General features: G+C 33.8%; 2 protein-coding genes across 2 annotated transcripts; both read right to left on the bottom strand.

Annotated features, from left to right (window-relative positions):
- Positions 1 to 9405: 9405 nt before the first annotated feature.
- LOC121123051 (molybdenum cofactor biosynthesis protein 1) lies at positions 9406 to 10945 on the bottom strand. The gene is made up of 2 exons (XM_040718134.2): positions 10098 to 10945; positions 9406 to 9961 (listed from the first exon to the last, which is right to left on the bottom strand). Exons 1-2 carry the CDS (start codon positions 10837 to 10839, stop codon positions 9633 to 9635), a joined length of 1071 nt encoding a protein of 356 aa, XP_040574068.1. The 5' UTR covers positions 10840 to 10945; the 3' UTR covers positions 9406 to 9632.
- A 304-nt stretch (positions 10946 to 11249) lies between these two features.
- Positions 11250 to 13196, bottom strand: LOC121123042 (mitochondrial inner membrane protein OXA1L). Its single transcript, XM_040718123.2, has 3 exons — positions 12484 to 13196; positions 12163 to 12424; positions 11250 to 12085 (listed from the first exon to the last, which is right to left on the bottom strand). The coding sequence occupies exons 1-3, from the start codon at positions 12553 to 12555 to the stop codon at positions 11265 to 11267; spliced, it is 1155 nt and encodes a 384-aa protein (XP_040574057.1). The 5' UTR covers positions 12556 to 13196; the 3' UTR covers positions 11250 to 11264.
- Between the last annotated feature and the right edge of the window lie 486 nt (positions 13197 to 13682).

Here is a 13682-nt window from a genome sequence, read left to right as displayed (position 1 = left end):
TTTCATATTATTTGAAACTTAAAATTTACGAGACTTCCATGTTTTTTATTTATATTTTTGATAACTTATCTCTCTCATCATGACTCATGTTTTGTGAGACTCAAGTTTTTCTACTCTTGCCATGGCTATTTATCATTCAGTTAAAGGTTTATGAGTAATTAAATTTTGTAATGTCTACATCTAAAAGCATCAAATCCACAATATTTAATCATCACTTCCATTTGTGAACTGGAGACTCATTGCAATCTCATTTAAATAATAAAAAGAACGATCAAATGTGAAAATCCAGGATGGAATGGGCATGTTAAAAAAAATTCCGGAAATCAACATGGTAACCCTAACAATTTGAAGAATGTTTAAGAGGAGAAAAAGAATAATGCTCACAACGTTTTATTAGATCAGCTACAATCAGCTGTGATAAGTGAGAAAGGAAAAAAAGATATACACAATGGTATTTGCTAGTATTTCTCCGATGTCGATCATCAATTACACTCTGAGTCCAACAAGGACTTACTTTTATAACTCCACAACAAATCCTCAAGATTACTCTTCATATTTTAAGAGAGCACACGAATGTTCAATCAGGTTTTGAATATAATTGAATCTATTTAGGAAAGGATGTTTACTACTCAGGAATTAAATAATAATGACAACTACTAAGGAAAAGAAAATTTCTTGTTTATACTACCAATTACAAATTAACGGGCCGGCTGAAAAACACGCCGAATTTACATGTATGAAAACAATTCTTGATCCGAGAGAGTCAAAGGTGTATGAAATTTGTCCTAAAAAGCCGGAGCGTCAATCTGAACAGGCTTTTTTATTGTCTCATTATTATTATTTAATTATTGATCTAAGTATAAAGTGATCACTATTGGCTGTCCTCTTGAAAGTTGGAGATTAACAATGAAGGTTTGCTTGGAACTTATAAATGTCATTCCTTGTTGCACTTGGATTAGAATTGAGGATCACCATAGTAGTAATTCTAGTCTATGTCCTTACTAGATACGAAATAGGATTTTAGCTGATCGTAGCTACTCTAATAAAACTCCAAGATAACCTCTTCCACAACATTCTTCAAATCGTCGAAAATTTGTTAAGTATTTGTTATGGTTACGTCATTTATTTTTTATGGCACTACATGTACCAGTTCTAGTATCTAAAAAAAACTAAAGTCCTATCATTCTGGTCCCAAAAAAAATGTATGGTCTTTTATGTAAAGTACAATAGCTGAAATTACATAGTTCCTTACTACTACATCATTTGAGTCGCTAAAGTTTCATCATAATTCATAATCTCTTTCAAAGAGACAAGATGCCTTAAATTAAAAGTAGGATGTGTGTGGCTAAAACTTATTATTATAGGTTCTAGCTATCATTCATTATTTTCTTAGCTATTATATTCTTCCATCCTAACTAGGAGTGAGAAAAAAAAGATAGCTAGGACTATAGGACTAAAATACCGAGGTACATAGGGCCCTTGAAAGGTAAAAAATGACCGCAATGATAAAAAAAAAGACTGACAGGAGGTGAAAAAACACAGATTACATGGACCTAATCATGGGAATGGCCCAAATTAAGGAATTTTTGAACAAAAAGTTTAATATTTGAAATTTAATTGTTGATTTTTTTTTTCAAAAAAATTAATTTTTTGTAACTATATGTGGCGATTTCTTTATCTATTCGGTAGCACCCACCATACAGATAAAGAATAACTAATCGTATGGATACATATATATGATAAACAAGTTGATAATTTAAGATATAAGAATATACTTTTCCAGTAGTTATGATATCCCTAAATTGGTGACCCTGACGTGATGAAGTCTTTGGAAAAGTGTTGTCACATATATAAGATGTTGTTCCTTAGACAAACTTACAACTAAGAGGTGGTCTAGATAAACAAAAACAAAATCTAGCCCATTTAAAATACGATCCATAAGTCTTTGGAACGCCTGTGCCGAATTTTTGATTTTTGTAGACCGAAAGGCATTCGTAAGAATTTGAAAAGGCCAAAAGGGGTAATGATGGCGGTTTTTGGTATATCATCAGGGTGTACTGGAATCTGATGATAACCTTTAACCAGATCGACTTTAAAAAATATGGTACAGCCGGCCAAGTAGGTGGTAAAATCTTGTATTTCGGAAGAGGATATCGATCTGGAACTGTGACGTTGTTGAGTCGTCTAAAATTGCTACAGGGTCTCCATTTGCCATTATTTTTTGGCACCATTGTATAGTGGTGATGACCAAGTATTATTTGAACGTCGAACATAGTTTTTCCATTTGCAGAAATTCTTTCTTTTTCGATGTTTTTAACTTTTCTTGGGAAAGCCGACGAGCCTCAGCGTAAAAAGGTACCCCAGTTGTCCCAAGGTTGTGAACAATGCTATGTTTTGGTTTCTTTGTTGAAAACTTTGGTTTAAAAATATCGATAAACTCTGACAAAAAATTCTGTAATTATCGGAAGCAATAGATACGGAACCGAGATGAGTAGAATCTGATATATTTGATATTTTACAAGGAAGCAATGTGAAATCAGAACAATCGACGAGTCTGTGGCATTGGAGGTCAGGGAGTAGGTCAAAAGCACGGTGAAAATCTACCCCAACGAGTGGTTAAGATACTTTTGCTCTAATAAATGTCCAAGGAAAAACAGGATCGTTTATGAAAAGTTTTAACTGAACATGTTCATACGCTGGAATGGATGAACCGTTAGCGACTTTTAGAAAAAAAGGTGGTTTTTTATACATTGACTTATTACCAGGAATCCCACTGATTTCTGCGCTTGTATCAAAAAGGAAGTTTTTCCTATAATTTTAATCATAAATCGTAAGCAAGAGGGAAAGAATGAATCTTTGACAGCCAATTCTCACTTGTTTTGACTACCTTGGAAGTTTCCATGTACAGGATGGCCTGCATCTCTTGGTATTAGTTCCATATCGTTGATGGTAATAGCAAATGCCTTTGTCGTTCTTAACAGTCTTACTTATAGAACTCACCATGTAGAAAGATTTCATTTGCTGTATTTCCACTGTGCATACAGACGATCAGCGGCATCTCCTAGTTTATAAGGATATGTGAAATGGGCCTGCTCCAGTTGGAGTTGAATTGAAAACGACAGTGCTTTAAAGAAGAAACCTCTGGCTAAAAAACAAAATTCGTGCCATTCCAGAAGATTTATCATATTGTCTACAAATGCCGATAGTGTACGCTCGCCCAATTCCCAAGTATTCAGAAAAGCCTCGAACTTCTCGCTGTCTGAAGGCTTGTATATATTACAAAGACGACTTTTAATGATAGAATATAGAGCTTCGGGTAGATTATCTATCAGCGGTGCTACTCGAGAAGCTATTATAGGGCCATTCTTACAACCGCTGTATTTTATATATAATTTCTAAATCAATACTTTACTTTTTTTTTGGTGTAGTGATAACTCTTTTAACTATCGATACCTAAAATGTTTCACCTGTAAGGAAAATTTCGACACTGGGATAAATCAGTGAATCTTCTGAGTTCCAGGAAGTGGTATAGTGGTGGCCCTTTTTTGCCTATTGCTTAAGAGTACCAATTCTTGATTATATTCACTAGATTTGGAATATGCAAAATTTATATTCTAAATATTTTTTTCACAAAATTTATAACATTGGATAGGAGTTAAAATTGGTTCCGAGTTTTTTCCTTTTGAACAACGCTATAGACTTGCTTTACTCACTAACTGTTTAATTGTACCTCCTAAGCCATCACATGGTCCTTTTCCACGACTTGCTGAAAAAAAAAATCCATTATGCTGAGATTGCAAAATCTTCTTTGTGGTAGCAAAGGTTTAAGAAGTTCTTAGAATTCTTATATTGTCCTGCACGTCCTTCCGAAAAGTATTTTATGTAATTCATGTATGGCAAGGTTTTTTAACAAATTGGATAAATTTTTTGATATATAAATGGACGCTCACAGTATCGTGAGTGTTACACTCAGATATCACTACAAAGTTAATATGTTTTAAGCTGTTATTTTGCTTGAAATATCCAACGAAAGGGTGAAGTGCTACCATAGAATTGTTCCAATGAAAACTTTGCACCTCCCCCTGAGCAGCGAAAGAAAAATTCTCCGAAAAGTCAGAAACCACTACCATTTCTCCATCTTCTAACTCTTTCTTCGCTCTTTTAAAGTTGGAGATCTCACTAATGCTTCCAGTTGTGACCTATCTGTATGTGTCCATCTTCTATAAGTTATTTCATTAATCATATTTTCCTCCTAAATCTGAAACAATATATTTTTAATTTTAATTTCGTCACCAAACATTCCACATTGACGGAGACAGCATTCTATAGAGGGAGTATTACATTGGAGAATAATGAGGAAATCATCGAGTGATTGAAGTCTAGCATTATTATATTCTGAATTTTCCATCCAACACAATTTATTCAAATTAGCTCCATGGACCATGAGCTTCATATTTTTGTGAATTACGCAAACGTATGCAGAATGTGTCACAGAACTTTCAACTAACACATTCCTTAGGTCTAAAATCTGCAAACTTGGAAAAACCAATTTTGTATTAAGGATATGTTTGTTTGAAGAGGTGAGGAGCTTCACATAAGTTACATAATATGAGTTGCTTTTGCTCTTTGATCTTGGACCCATTCTTATTGTAATGTATTCGTGTCTCCTTCCCTCTGATTCTCTCATTTATTGTATTTTCTTGCATGTATATATATTTGTAAAGTACTGTCTTTACCTTTTTATAAGTATAAATAGTTATGTATTCTATGTATATACCAGAGTTGGGTTTTGTATTAATAAGAATATGATTGTCCCTATTAAAAAAGCCTTGTCTTATTCCTCCACGCCTTTCCTTCTCCTCATTTCTCCCGTTCGTCATGGATCCCTCCTTTTATTAAATAACTGGTACCTCGGCAACCTTCGTCAAGACGCAACCCTTATAAACATTTACAGTATCTTTTTGTCATGCTAATATCCTGCTCACATCTTCGGATTTATAAATAATAAAAATAAAAAATTTCGTAACATACCAATTTCAATTAAACCAAGTCTTTGGATTATTATAAGCTATTGCAAATAATGTATGGTTGTCAGAAATCGTGTGGTACACTTGAACTTATCTCAATACACACTGTTTGCGAACTACTACCCATAAGCACTTAATATTTGATATATTGAATATTTGGCAGAATTGCCGTTCTATCTAATCAATCCCAAATGTTACCTTCTGATTTATAGACTTATCACTTATACAAATATGAACATTGTATTTTACTAAATCTATAAAATATATAAATGAGTGTAAATTTGTCTCGCCACAATTCTAAATTAATTATCCTTTCTAATATTGTACCGAAGTTTTGTACATTCCATTCTTAGTATTTCGCTTATAGCGTTGATCCATATTTGAAAGCAGCCCAAAACTTTTTAGAAATTAATTGATATATGTTGACGGTCATTTCATGATAATTTGAGAAAAAATGAAGTACACAATGTTTGAAATTTTTAAGGTCAAAGATTTGACCTCGTGACCTTAATGGCAAAGATTTATTGGGTAAAAGTATAAAATATAGGAAAATTATTGGGTAAATATCTATCCAATTACGTTTAAATTAGATCGATATCATTAAAAACACAAGAGAAATAGCTGCTTAAAAACATGGGTACTGGCCTCAAGCCTTGAACTTTAGGAGCCTCTAACTCCTGATATGGAGGTCAAAGAAAACTAAAATTTTAGATTTTTGAGTTTCTATTTAATATTAAGCTATATGCAAAATTTTCAAAAAATCGGAAATGTTGCTGTGTGACGAGTGATCGATTTGACGTGGAATATATATCCTCCAGTGACAAGCAGACATAGTCATATTTCGTTTCCTCTTGTGTTATACCTCAGAATCAAAACTGACGTTCAGCTTGAGCAAACCATAACGAAGGCTGTTTGGTAAAAAAAAACGTCGGAAGTTTAACAGACAAACACTGGCGATTCGTGTTGTTTTGGTATCGATCTCCATCCTCGATATTCTAACGTTTGGAAGTTGTTCTAAAACGCCCCCAATCACCGTGTCAGAAGCATTTACAGAATTAACTTAAATTCACTGTCTAAACAGATCCCAAACCTTTGACATTTGCTTTCGCTAAAGTTTCGGATCCATGGCACATACGTCAACAAAGACACAGTATTCATATACACCACAGATATTCAACACATCTCTGGAAAAAATAACACTGTTGTAGACACATTTACAAGAGTTAATATGGTTGCATTACCTTCGATTGACATTCAGTATCTGAATCTTGCTCAATCCGAAGCTCAAGATGAAATGTCCTCCTTCTGCACAAGTAAACCCAAACTTAAATTATCTGAGGTAGATTTTGGTTCTTCAAACACACCGATTGTGATTTTATCTAATATTTCTGGCTCTACTCTCCGCCTGGTAATTCCTCAGTCTTTGGAAAGGCCAGTATTTGATATTATTCATTTGTTATCACATCCATCAGCTCGTTTTTCCGTTAAACTTATAACAAAAAAAATATGTCTGGAATGGGATGAATAAGGATATTAAACTCTGTGCTCGGCAATGCATAAAAATCGACCGACATACTAGATCAACACCCATCCAGATTCCCCTTCCTACTTCACGTTTCTCACATATTCATATCGATCTAGTGGGCCTACTGGTGGATTTTTCTATTTCTTTTTCTCTAATCAGTATTTGGAACATTGATAGGTTGAATTAAAAATAACTTTTGTTAACCCTAAAAGGACCACTGGAACATATAATATATTCTATTCCAAACACAAATGGGCACAACGAGATATAACTTGTTGAAAGAAAGTTTTACAACTGGAGTAGTAGCGAACATATAGATCATAATTCACATGTAGTGTTGTTGGACTCGTGGTTGAAGAATGAATTTGATTGGCTGAAAGAATTGATATAAAATAAGGGAACAACATTGGTACTCTTACATCTTGTAAACATCTTCTCCTCAGTATTGTACTGATCGTCAACAAAACGGCTTCCCCTCACTATTCTATCACGTGTTTCATGCCAAAGAAACCGTGCTTTTTTCATGGGTCTCTAACAATGGATGTGTGGAATTATGATTCACAGAATAAGAGTATGTCTTTCCACTTTTACGGTTTGTCGTACCCATCTAGTTATTTTTGGTAAGTAATCTGCCACTCAAAAATTGTCCATCACATCAACAACTTAAAAGTCTTCAAGAAACACAAGATTCAAGGAGACGGCACATCGTTCAATTTGGACTTGGCAACGTTATTTGTGTATTGTATTATCCCTTTAGAATTTCTGAATCATACCAATTTCTATAAGTTTATTGAAAAATATACTGGAAAAACTATTTTGAGTCAATGGATCGTTATCATATGATTCACATGTTATCGCTCACTCAATCATTTAAAAAAACGGGCTACATAGCATCTTGTATCATTTTTACATTGCAAGGAATGGTGGTAGAGCTCAGGTACATCTTACTCCACTAATTAGTTTATTTACTCTACTTCTATGTAAGCTATGAACAAGAAAAATTATAATAATATGTATTAGCATTTAACTTTTTTAGTCTGAGCTACTAATTGGTACGTATATGCGCCATTTGGAGGGAATGTTTTTATCATCTAGTCACAAATTGGTACACAATGTTCCATTTTAATAAAAGGGATTGAATTTGCATTCTATAAAGTTTCTCCCAGTTATAAAATAAATTATGGGTAGGTGCTCCATCTTGTTGTAATATACAAGGAGAATTGCCAACGATGGATTTGATCCATTGGAGAACTTTGGTGTAAAGAATTTTGACGTACTCATCAGTCTTCCCCCCTGTAGCCTAAAGGGACCCAGACGGGATTCATGGTCTTGCCGTTGTATGCAACCTGGCCTATCTACCTATGATAATCGAATGCAAAAATAATCGGAAGAAAATATTTTTTAAATCTTGATTTGTATATATTAATATAGCAAAAATTTATCAATAATTTATCATAAATATAAAACAAAACTAGACAATTACTTTAAATTATTCTTATAACCTATATTTTTCTTTAAATACAAATTGCTTAATTTTGATATCATTTTTCAGAATCTTAGCGTTCTTTTTTACTCCTTTTGCCAAAGAGCAAGGAGTTTTTTTGTAAGAGCACGGGGAGAAGGTTGGAGCAAGACATATGGTACACCTAATCAAGACCCTAGTTAACATCAGCTGCCAGTTATATTATTTTGGAGGGAGAAAACGAATTACTGCTATAAACCTTCTACATTTCAAATAGCATTAGTACAAAGAAAATATGTTAATTATATTTAAATTCATATATATTATTCTTATTAGACATTTTAAGTCAATATACACCAAAGATAGGCGATGTATCGTACTGACTGCTGGCAAGAAAAATAGATTTCGAAAAACACACAACCCCTCATGACTATGATGTCAGCTTTAAAAAGCGATGGGGAAGTCAAGCATCAATCGTACACGGTATTATTAATACCGAGTGGTCCATTAAAATATGAACACTTTGAATTTTAAACTTCGACAAGATATAATTTATTAATTAGCAATCGAATTTCAATAAAATTAATTATATAAATAGATGTGTATCTGAGCTCTCTTAATCATTAATGTAGCTACCCTTATCGGCAATGATGGATTCCAGGCTGCAGCGGAAGGCTTGGCACCCGCTGAGGATGTCTCCCTCTGTCATGGCGTCCCAGTGATGTATGACAGTTGCTTTGAGGGTCTCGGTGTTTGGATGACAGACACTGCAGACCTTCCCCTCGACATAAATCCAAAAGTTGTAGTCAAGCGGTCAGCATCAAGACTGTAGGGGGCCAAAAGTGTCAAAAAATAGTTCGAAGAACTCAAAATACTAATTCAAAATAGTCTTGTAGCGGAGGAGATGAGTTTTTTCATTGCTGGTGTCAAAATGGCCTCTCCACCCTCACATGGCACTTTCCACCCACTTTTTTATAATTCTCTAGACAGTCTGGTTTGAAACCCCATAGATCTCTTGCATGGGGCCTCATGGACTTTAGAGGATTGGCCTGGGCTATTTGTTTAAATTCTTACGGGACCAGGCTGACCTTCTTGACAGAACCCTTCTTCCTCTCCAACATTTTGGACTTGCTGACGGCGGTTCTGAAGACGCCCACCGTCAAGGAGTGCGCAAATGAAAATTCATCGATCTCGTTCAAGTGTAATTTTCTCGACTTGAACGTAAGCTAGAGATCTCAAGTTTTTTTGTTAAATAATTAATTGTTTATGCTTTGATATTTCGAAATATGAATTAATTTCAATCACTCAACCGTCTTTAATTATTGAATTTGTAAGTGTTCAGATTTCAATGGACCACCCACTATAAATAAAGAAAGTACGAAACGTTCGAATAAAATTAATGATTAAATTATTTGAAAATTGAATCTTAAGAAATTCAATGTTTATAGTATTATAATACATCGAAGTAATTTAAAGATGTACTCCATCAAAGACTATCTTATAGAATAGCTATGATGAAACATAAACAAAGTTTCAATTAGGAGTTAAATATCTTTAGTAATAAAAAGTAATAGCACACGAATTGAAAGACAATAATTTCTCGAATGGATTGGATTTTTTATCCCCCGATCAGTATCATGGGTCTATTTTTCATATTTTTGAGCTCATTCATTCCAGCATGCTTAGCCTTTTTTTTCTTAACTGCAGCACCGATTAAATCCATTAAAGGCTTTCCTTCCCTCAATGGAGCCTTCAAATCCAGTTCTGAAGAGCCAAAGAGGCAGACTTTCAAATGTCCATCTGCAGTTAGGCGAAGACGGTTACAGGAACCACAAAAGTCATTTGTCATTGAAGTTATGAATCCAATGGTTCCTTTATAGCCTGGTACTTTATAGGGCTTTGATGTTGAGTCAGATTTGTTAAGAGAAGTGAAGTCCTTATAGTGGCCTTTATAATAGGATAGATACATAAGAAATTATGATAATGGGTTTGTAAAAATATTATATGATTTCGTAAGCTAAAAATGATTAAAAAATATATTTTTTCGATCAATTGCAGTTTTTATAAAATACATAATGAGTACCTTTAATTGTAGTGAGAATCTCTTTGAATGGCAAAATCTTTTTATCACTCCATTTATTACCGTCAAATGGCATATACTCGATGAAACGCACATCTAAATCCTTGTATTTTGTCCATTCTACAAAATCCAGTAATTCATCTTCATTAAATCCCCTCATTGCCACAACGTTTATTTTAACAGGCGAATAACCAAGAACTAATGCTTCATCAATTCCTGCAAGTACTCTTGACATGACCTTAGGTGACCTTCTAGTGATGAAAGAGTATTTGTCCGGTACAAGGGTATCTAAGCTTATATTGATTGCATTTAATCCAGCTGAATGAAGTTCTTTCAATTTCTTAGCCAATGTAACACCATTAGTTGTCATGGCCAGTGTTTGCAGACCAGGAATGGATTTAAGTTTAGCTACGACTTCAATTATATCCCTTCGAACGAGAGGTTCTCCTCCTGTTAGACGAATTTTGTCGACTCCTTGTTCTACAAATATTTTTGCCAGACTAACTATTTCATCTGTAGTTAGTAAATGTGATTGTGGCGAAAGTTGAATGCCCTCCATGGGCATGCAGTATTGACATCGAAGATTGCACTTTTCAGTGACTGATATCCGCAAATAATTATGCTGTCGTCCAAAGCTATCTACGAGAAATTCTGAAAATGGCTTAATGTCTACTAGCTTGGTTCCTCTTCTACGTATGGCCGCTGTCGATAAGTGTCTGAGGGGTTTTAATTGCTGGAAATTCATCGATTCAAATTATTCGACTCGTTTTGTTGAAATAAAAACGCAGAGACAGAAACAAGTTTTGATAATATTTACTACTATGTAGATAAAGGGTTTGAATGATCATTACTCCTTATCTCTCTCTCTCTCCCTCTTGCTCACTCTCTTCAAATAGACAATTTTACTCTCGGTAACATTATTAGAAGGAATAATATAAATTTACATAAAGAAAAGTGGACAGATAAGACTTCATATTGATGCATCAGTACAACTAAAAAATGAGTCGCATAATTACTTCAATTTATTATTATTTTTCTCGGGCAAACCAGAGATCTGCAAAAGAAAAAATAAATACACTTATGAACTTTTTCAATAAATAAAAAAAAATATCTAGAAACCAATTGATTAGAAAGTAAGAGATCTATACGGAAATATAATTTTGAGTCATTTTATTGTTTTCCCTTAGAAGATAACATAGGTGCAGTGGGATTAAACTTATAAGTCCTTCGTTTTTTCTGAAGACCTGCCTCTCTGAACATTTGTTCGTCAAAAGCTCTTCTGTCTATTACATCCTTTTGAACCTTCCAATTATCCATAACATCCTTTACAGAATCTTTAAATCCTTTGTCTTTCTGCTGAATTGTATCTTTTTTCTTTGACCAGTCAATAAACTCAGGAATACCTAAGTATTTTCTAACAGCTTTATTACGAATGAATTTGACTTGAAAAACGGCAATGACATTAGTGGCCGTCCAGTAAAATGTCAAGGCAGTTGGAAAGTTCATAATGAGTGGAAACATGATGAAAGGAACTGCCTTGCAAACAGTTTTACCTATGGTACCCATGGACTGCATATTGGCACCATCCACAGCAAAATAAATTTGCAAGTAAAAAGTACTGGCAACCAGAGCGGGAAGTACATAATATGGGTCTGAAATAGTAAGATCCTCAAACCAGCCCAAACCTCCTATCATCATGCTATCTAGGGGTAGATTAGCCATGCCTCTCAGGGCAAAAAACATGGACATGAATATGGGAGCTTGAATAATAATTGGAATAAAATTCTTTACGGGCTTCACGTCTCTTTCCTCCATAAACTTTTGAAGCTCAATGGACCATTTCTGAACCTCAATGATATCTCCTCGCTTTCGAGCATCAGATAAACGGCTTTGAATGTGTTTCATTTCCGGCAAACATTGATTGAGACGAGCTGCGTTCTTTTGTGAAAAAATAACCAATGGGAATACTGCGACTCGAAGGATACACGTAGCTATCCAAAAAGAAAAAAATATATGTATATTTAATGCGATTAACATAATTAACTAAGTTGCATTTTGAATTAATTACTTGCGAGTATAGTGCCCCACCATGGGATATCTACTCCTACATGAAGGTTTTCCATACCCCATTGAAGTATACCCGGCGGACTCCAACCCGCTAAACCTTGTGATCGAAGACTGGGTTCACTTGCAATTATTTCAACTAGGGATGTCTGTGGTTCCACTATCGGGGAGACTAAGGAAGGTTTTTCAGGGATGAATTCTAGCTTAGGAGTAGTAGACGAAACATCTTTTTCTCGAAGTGGATTGTAAGTTGAAAAGGGCTTCCACTTGATGGTGATGAGGAAGGAAATGATTTATTAGATACGTGAGAGTCACTTTTACTTACTTGATCTCTAATGACAGGATGAAGGTGTCGAATAGCGAGTGGAACGCGACGAATGGAGACCGTCCACAACATGCTTTTGTTGTGTTTGTGCTTGTCAAATGGTAGGTCTCGACTAGCGACATCTGCAGGAATTTTTGTAATCGATCAGCAGTTCTTAATATATTTAAATCCACTACAAATGGATCAAATCAGTTTATTTTAGTGACAATTCCAATTAATATTATTAATTAATAAACATTAATTTTATTAATTACATGTTTGCCCAATTTCTTTTATATCGCGACATTAAGCAGCTAGTGCAATTAAATTATCTTTACTCTCGAATTTTGATTAATTAATTCATGAAATCATGGGGTGAGAGTCAAATTGTCGTAAATCAAATATTTACTTTACAGAATTAACCTTAGATACTCCATTCTTTCATAATGGATTATTTTATTTTCCAATTTTTACATTCAAATGGATCTGAGAAATTCATTACAACAGTATAATAGTAAAATTTAAAAACTCGAAAAATTCAGATTTCCAGTATGGGATATAATTAGCAATAAATCTAGTTTTTCAGTTACGACGATTTGGTACTCGACCCTTGAAATGATCTTTTATACTATTTTGGATTTTTAATTTATTTTTTAGTTCATGTAAAATAGGGTAATATTAAATAGGTAAATATTTCTTCATTTCCTTCATTGAAGAGAGAAGTCAAGTCTATTCTTAATGAGAGGCATGGTCTAGGAGGTTTGTCTCACTATTGTCTTTAATTATATAATTGATATATTATAATATATTGTACAAAAATAGTATTATCTTTTTGCTTAGGTTATTGGTTGAATATAAATTGAATGTACATAATATTGCATGGCATATAAATTATATACATCAAAAGTTTCAATAAGAACTATTTCTAGGATCAGCTAAATCATAATTAATATACATTCACTCATAGTGTGACAACCAGACCCATTACTCATACTACATTTAAGTTGTCAGAGTAGACAGTCACATTTGAAAAGTAGTTTATGAAAATAAAATTGAAGCTCCATTAAAAAAATATATTAAAATTTAATTTTAAGCAATTTTTGAACAAGATTTTGAAGTATCAGTGAGTTAAATATTATAACAATAAAGCATGATTCCTTTATATAATTAATATTTAAAATAAGTATCTATTGTCCATTGAGGTGGATGAATCATGTGAT

The sequence above is a fragment of the Lepeophtheirus salmonis genome, chromosome 1 (assembly GCF_016086655.4).
Source record: "Lepeophtheirus salmonis chromosome 1, UVic_Lsal_1.4, whole genome shotgun sequence".
Classification (NCBI taxonomy): domain Eukaryota; kingdom Metazoa; phylum Arthropoda; class Copepoda; order Siphonostomatoida; family Caligidae; genus Lepeophtheirus; species Lepeophtheirus salmonis.
The sequence above is the reverse complement of the archived record's forward strand: the minus strand, read 5'-3'. Positions and strand labels throughout refer to the sequence as shown.

Bases quoted from the DNA above. Each gene is read 5' to 3' on its own strand.
- LOC121123042 (XM_040718123.2), bottom strand. From the start codon at position 12,555: ATGTTGTGGACGGTCTCCATTCGTCGCGTTCCACTCGCTATTCGACAC. The intron at 12,425-12,483 runs GTAAGTAAAAGT...ATCACCATCAAG, and splicing joins ATCCTGTCATTAGAGATCAA to TGGAAGCCCTTTTCAACTTA. The intron at 12,086-12,162 runs GTAATTAATTCA...CTTTTTGGATAG, and splicing joins GTGGGGCACTATACTCGCAA to CTACGTGTATCCTTCGAGTC.
- LOC121123051 (XM_040718134.2), bottom strand. From the start codon at position 10,839: ATGAATTTCCAGCAATTAAAACCCCTCAGACACTTATCGACAGCGGCC. The intron at 9,962-10,097 runs GTACTCATTATG...CCTATTATAAAG, and splicing joins GATTCTCACTACAATTAAAG to GCCACTATAAGGACTTCACT.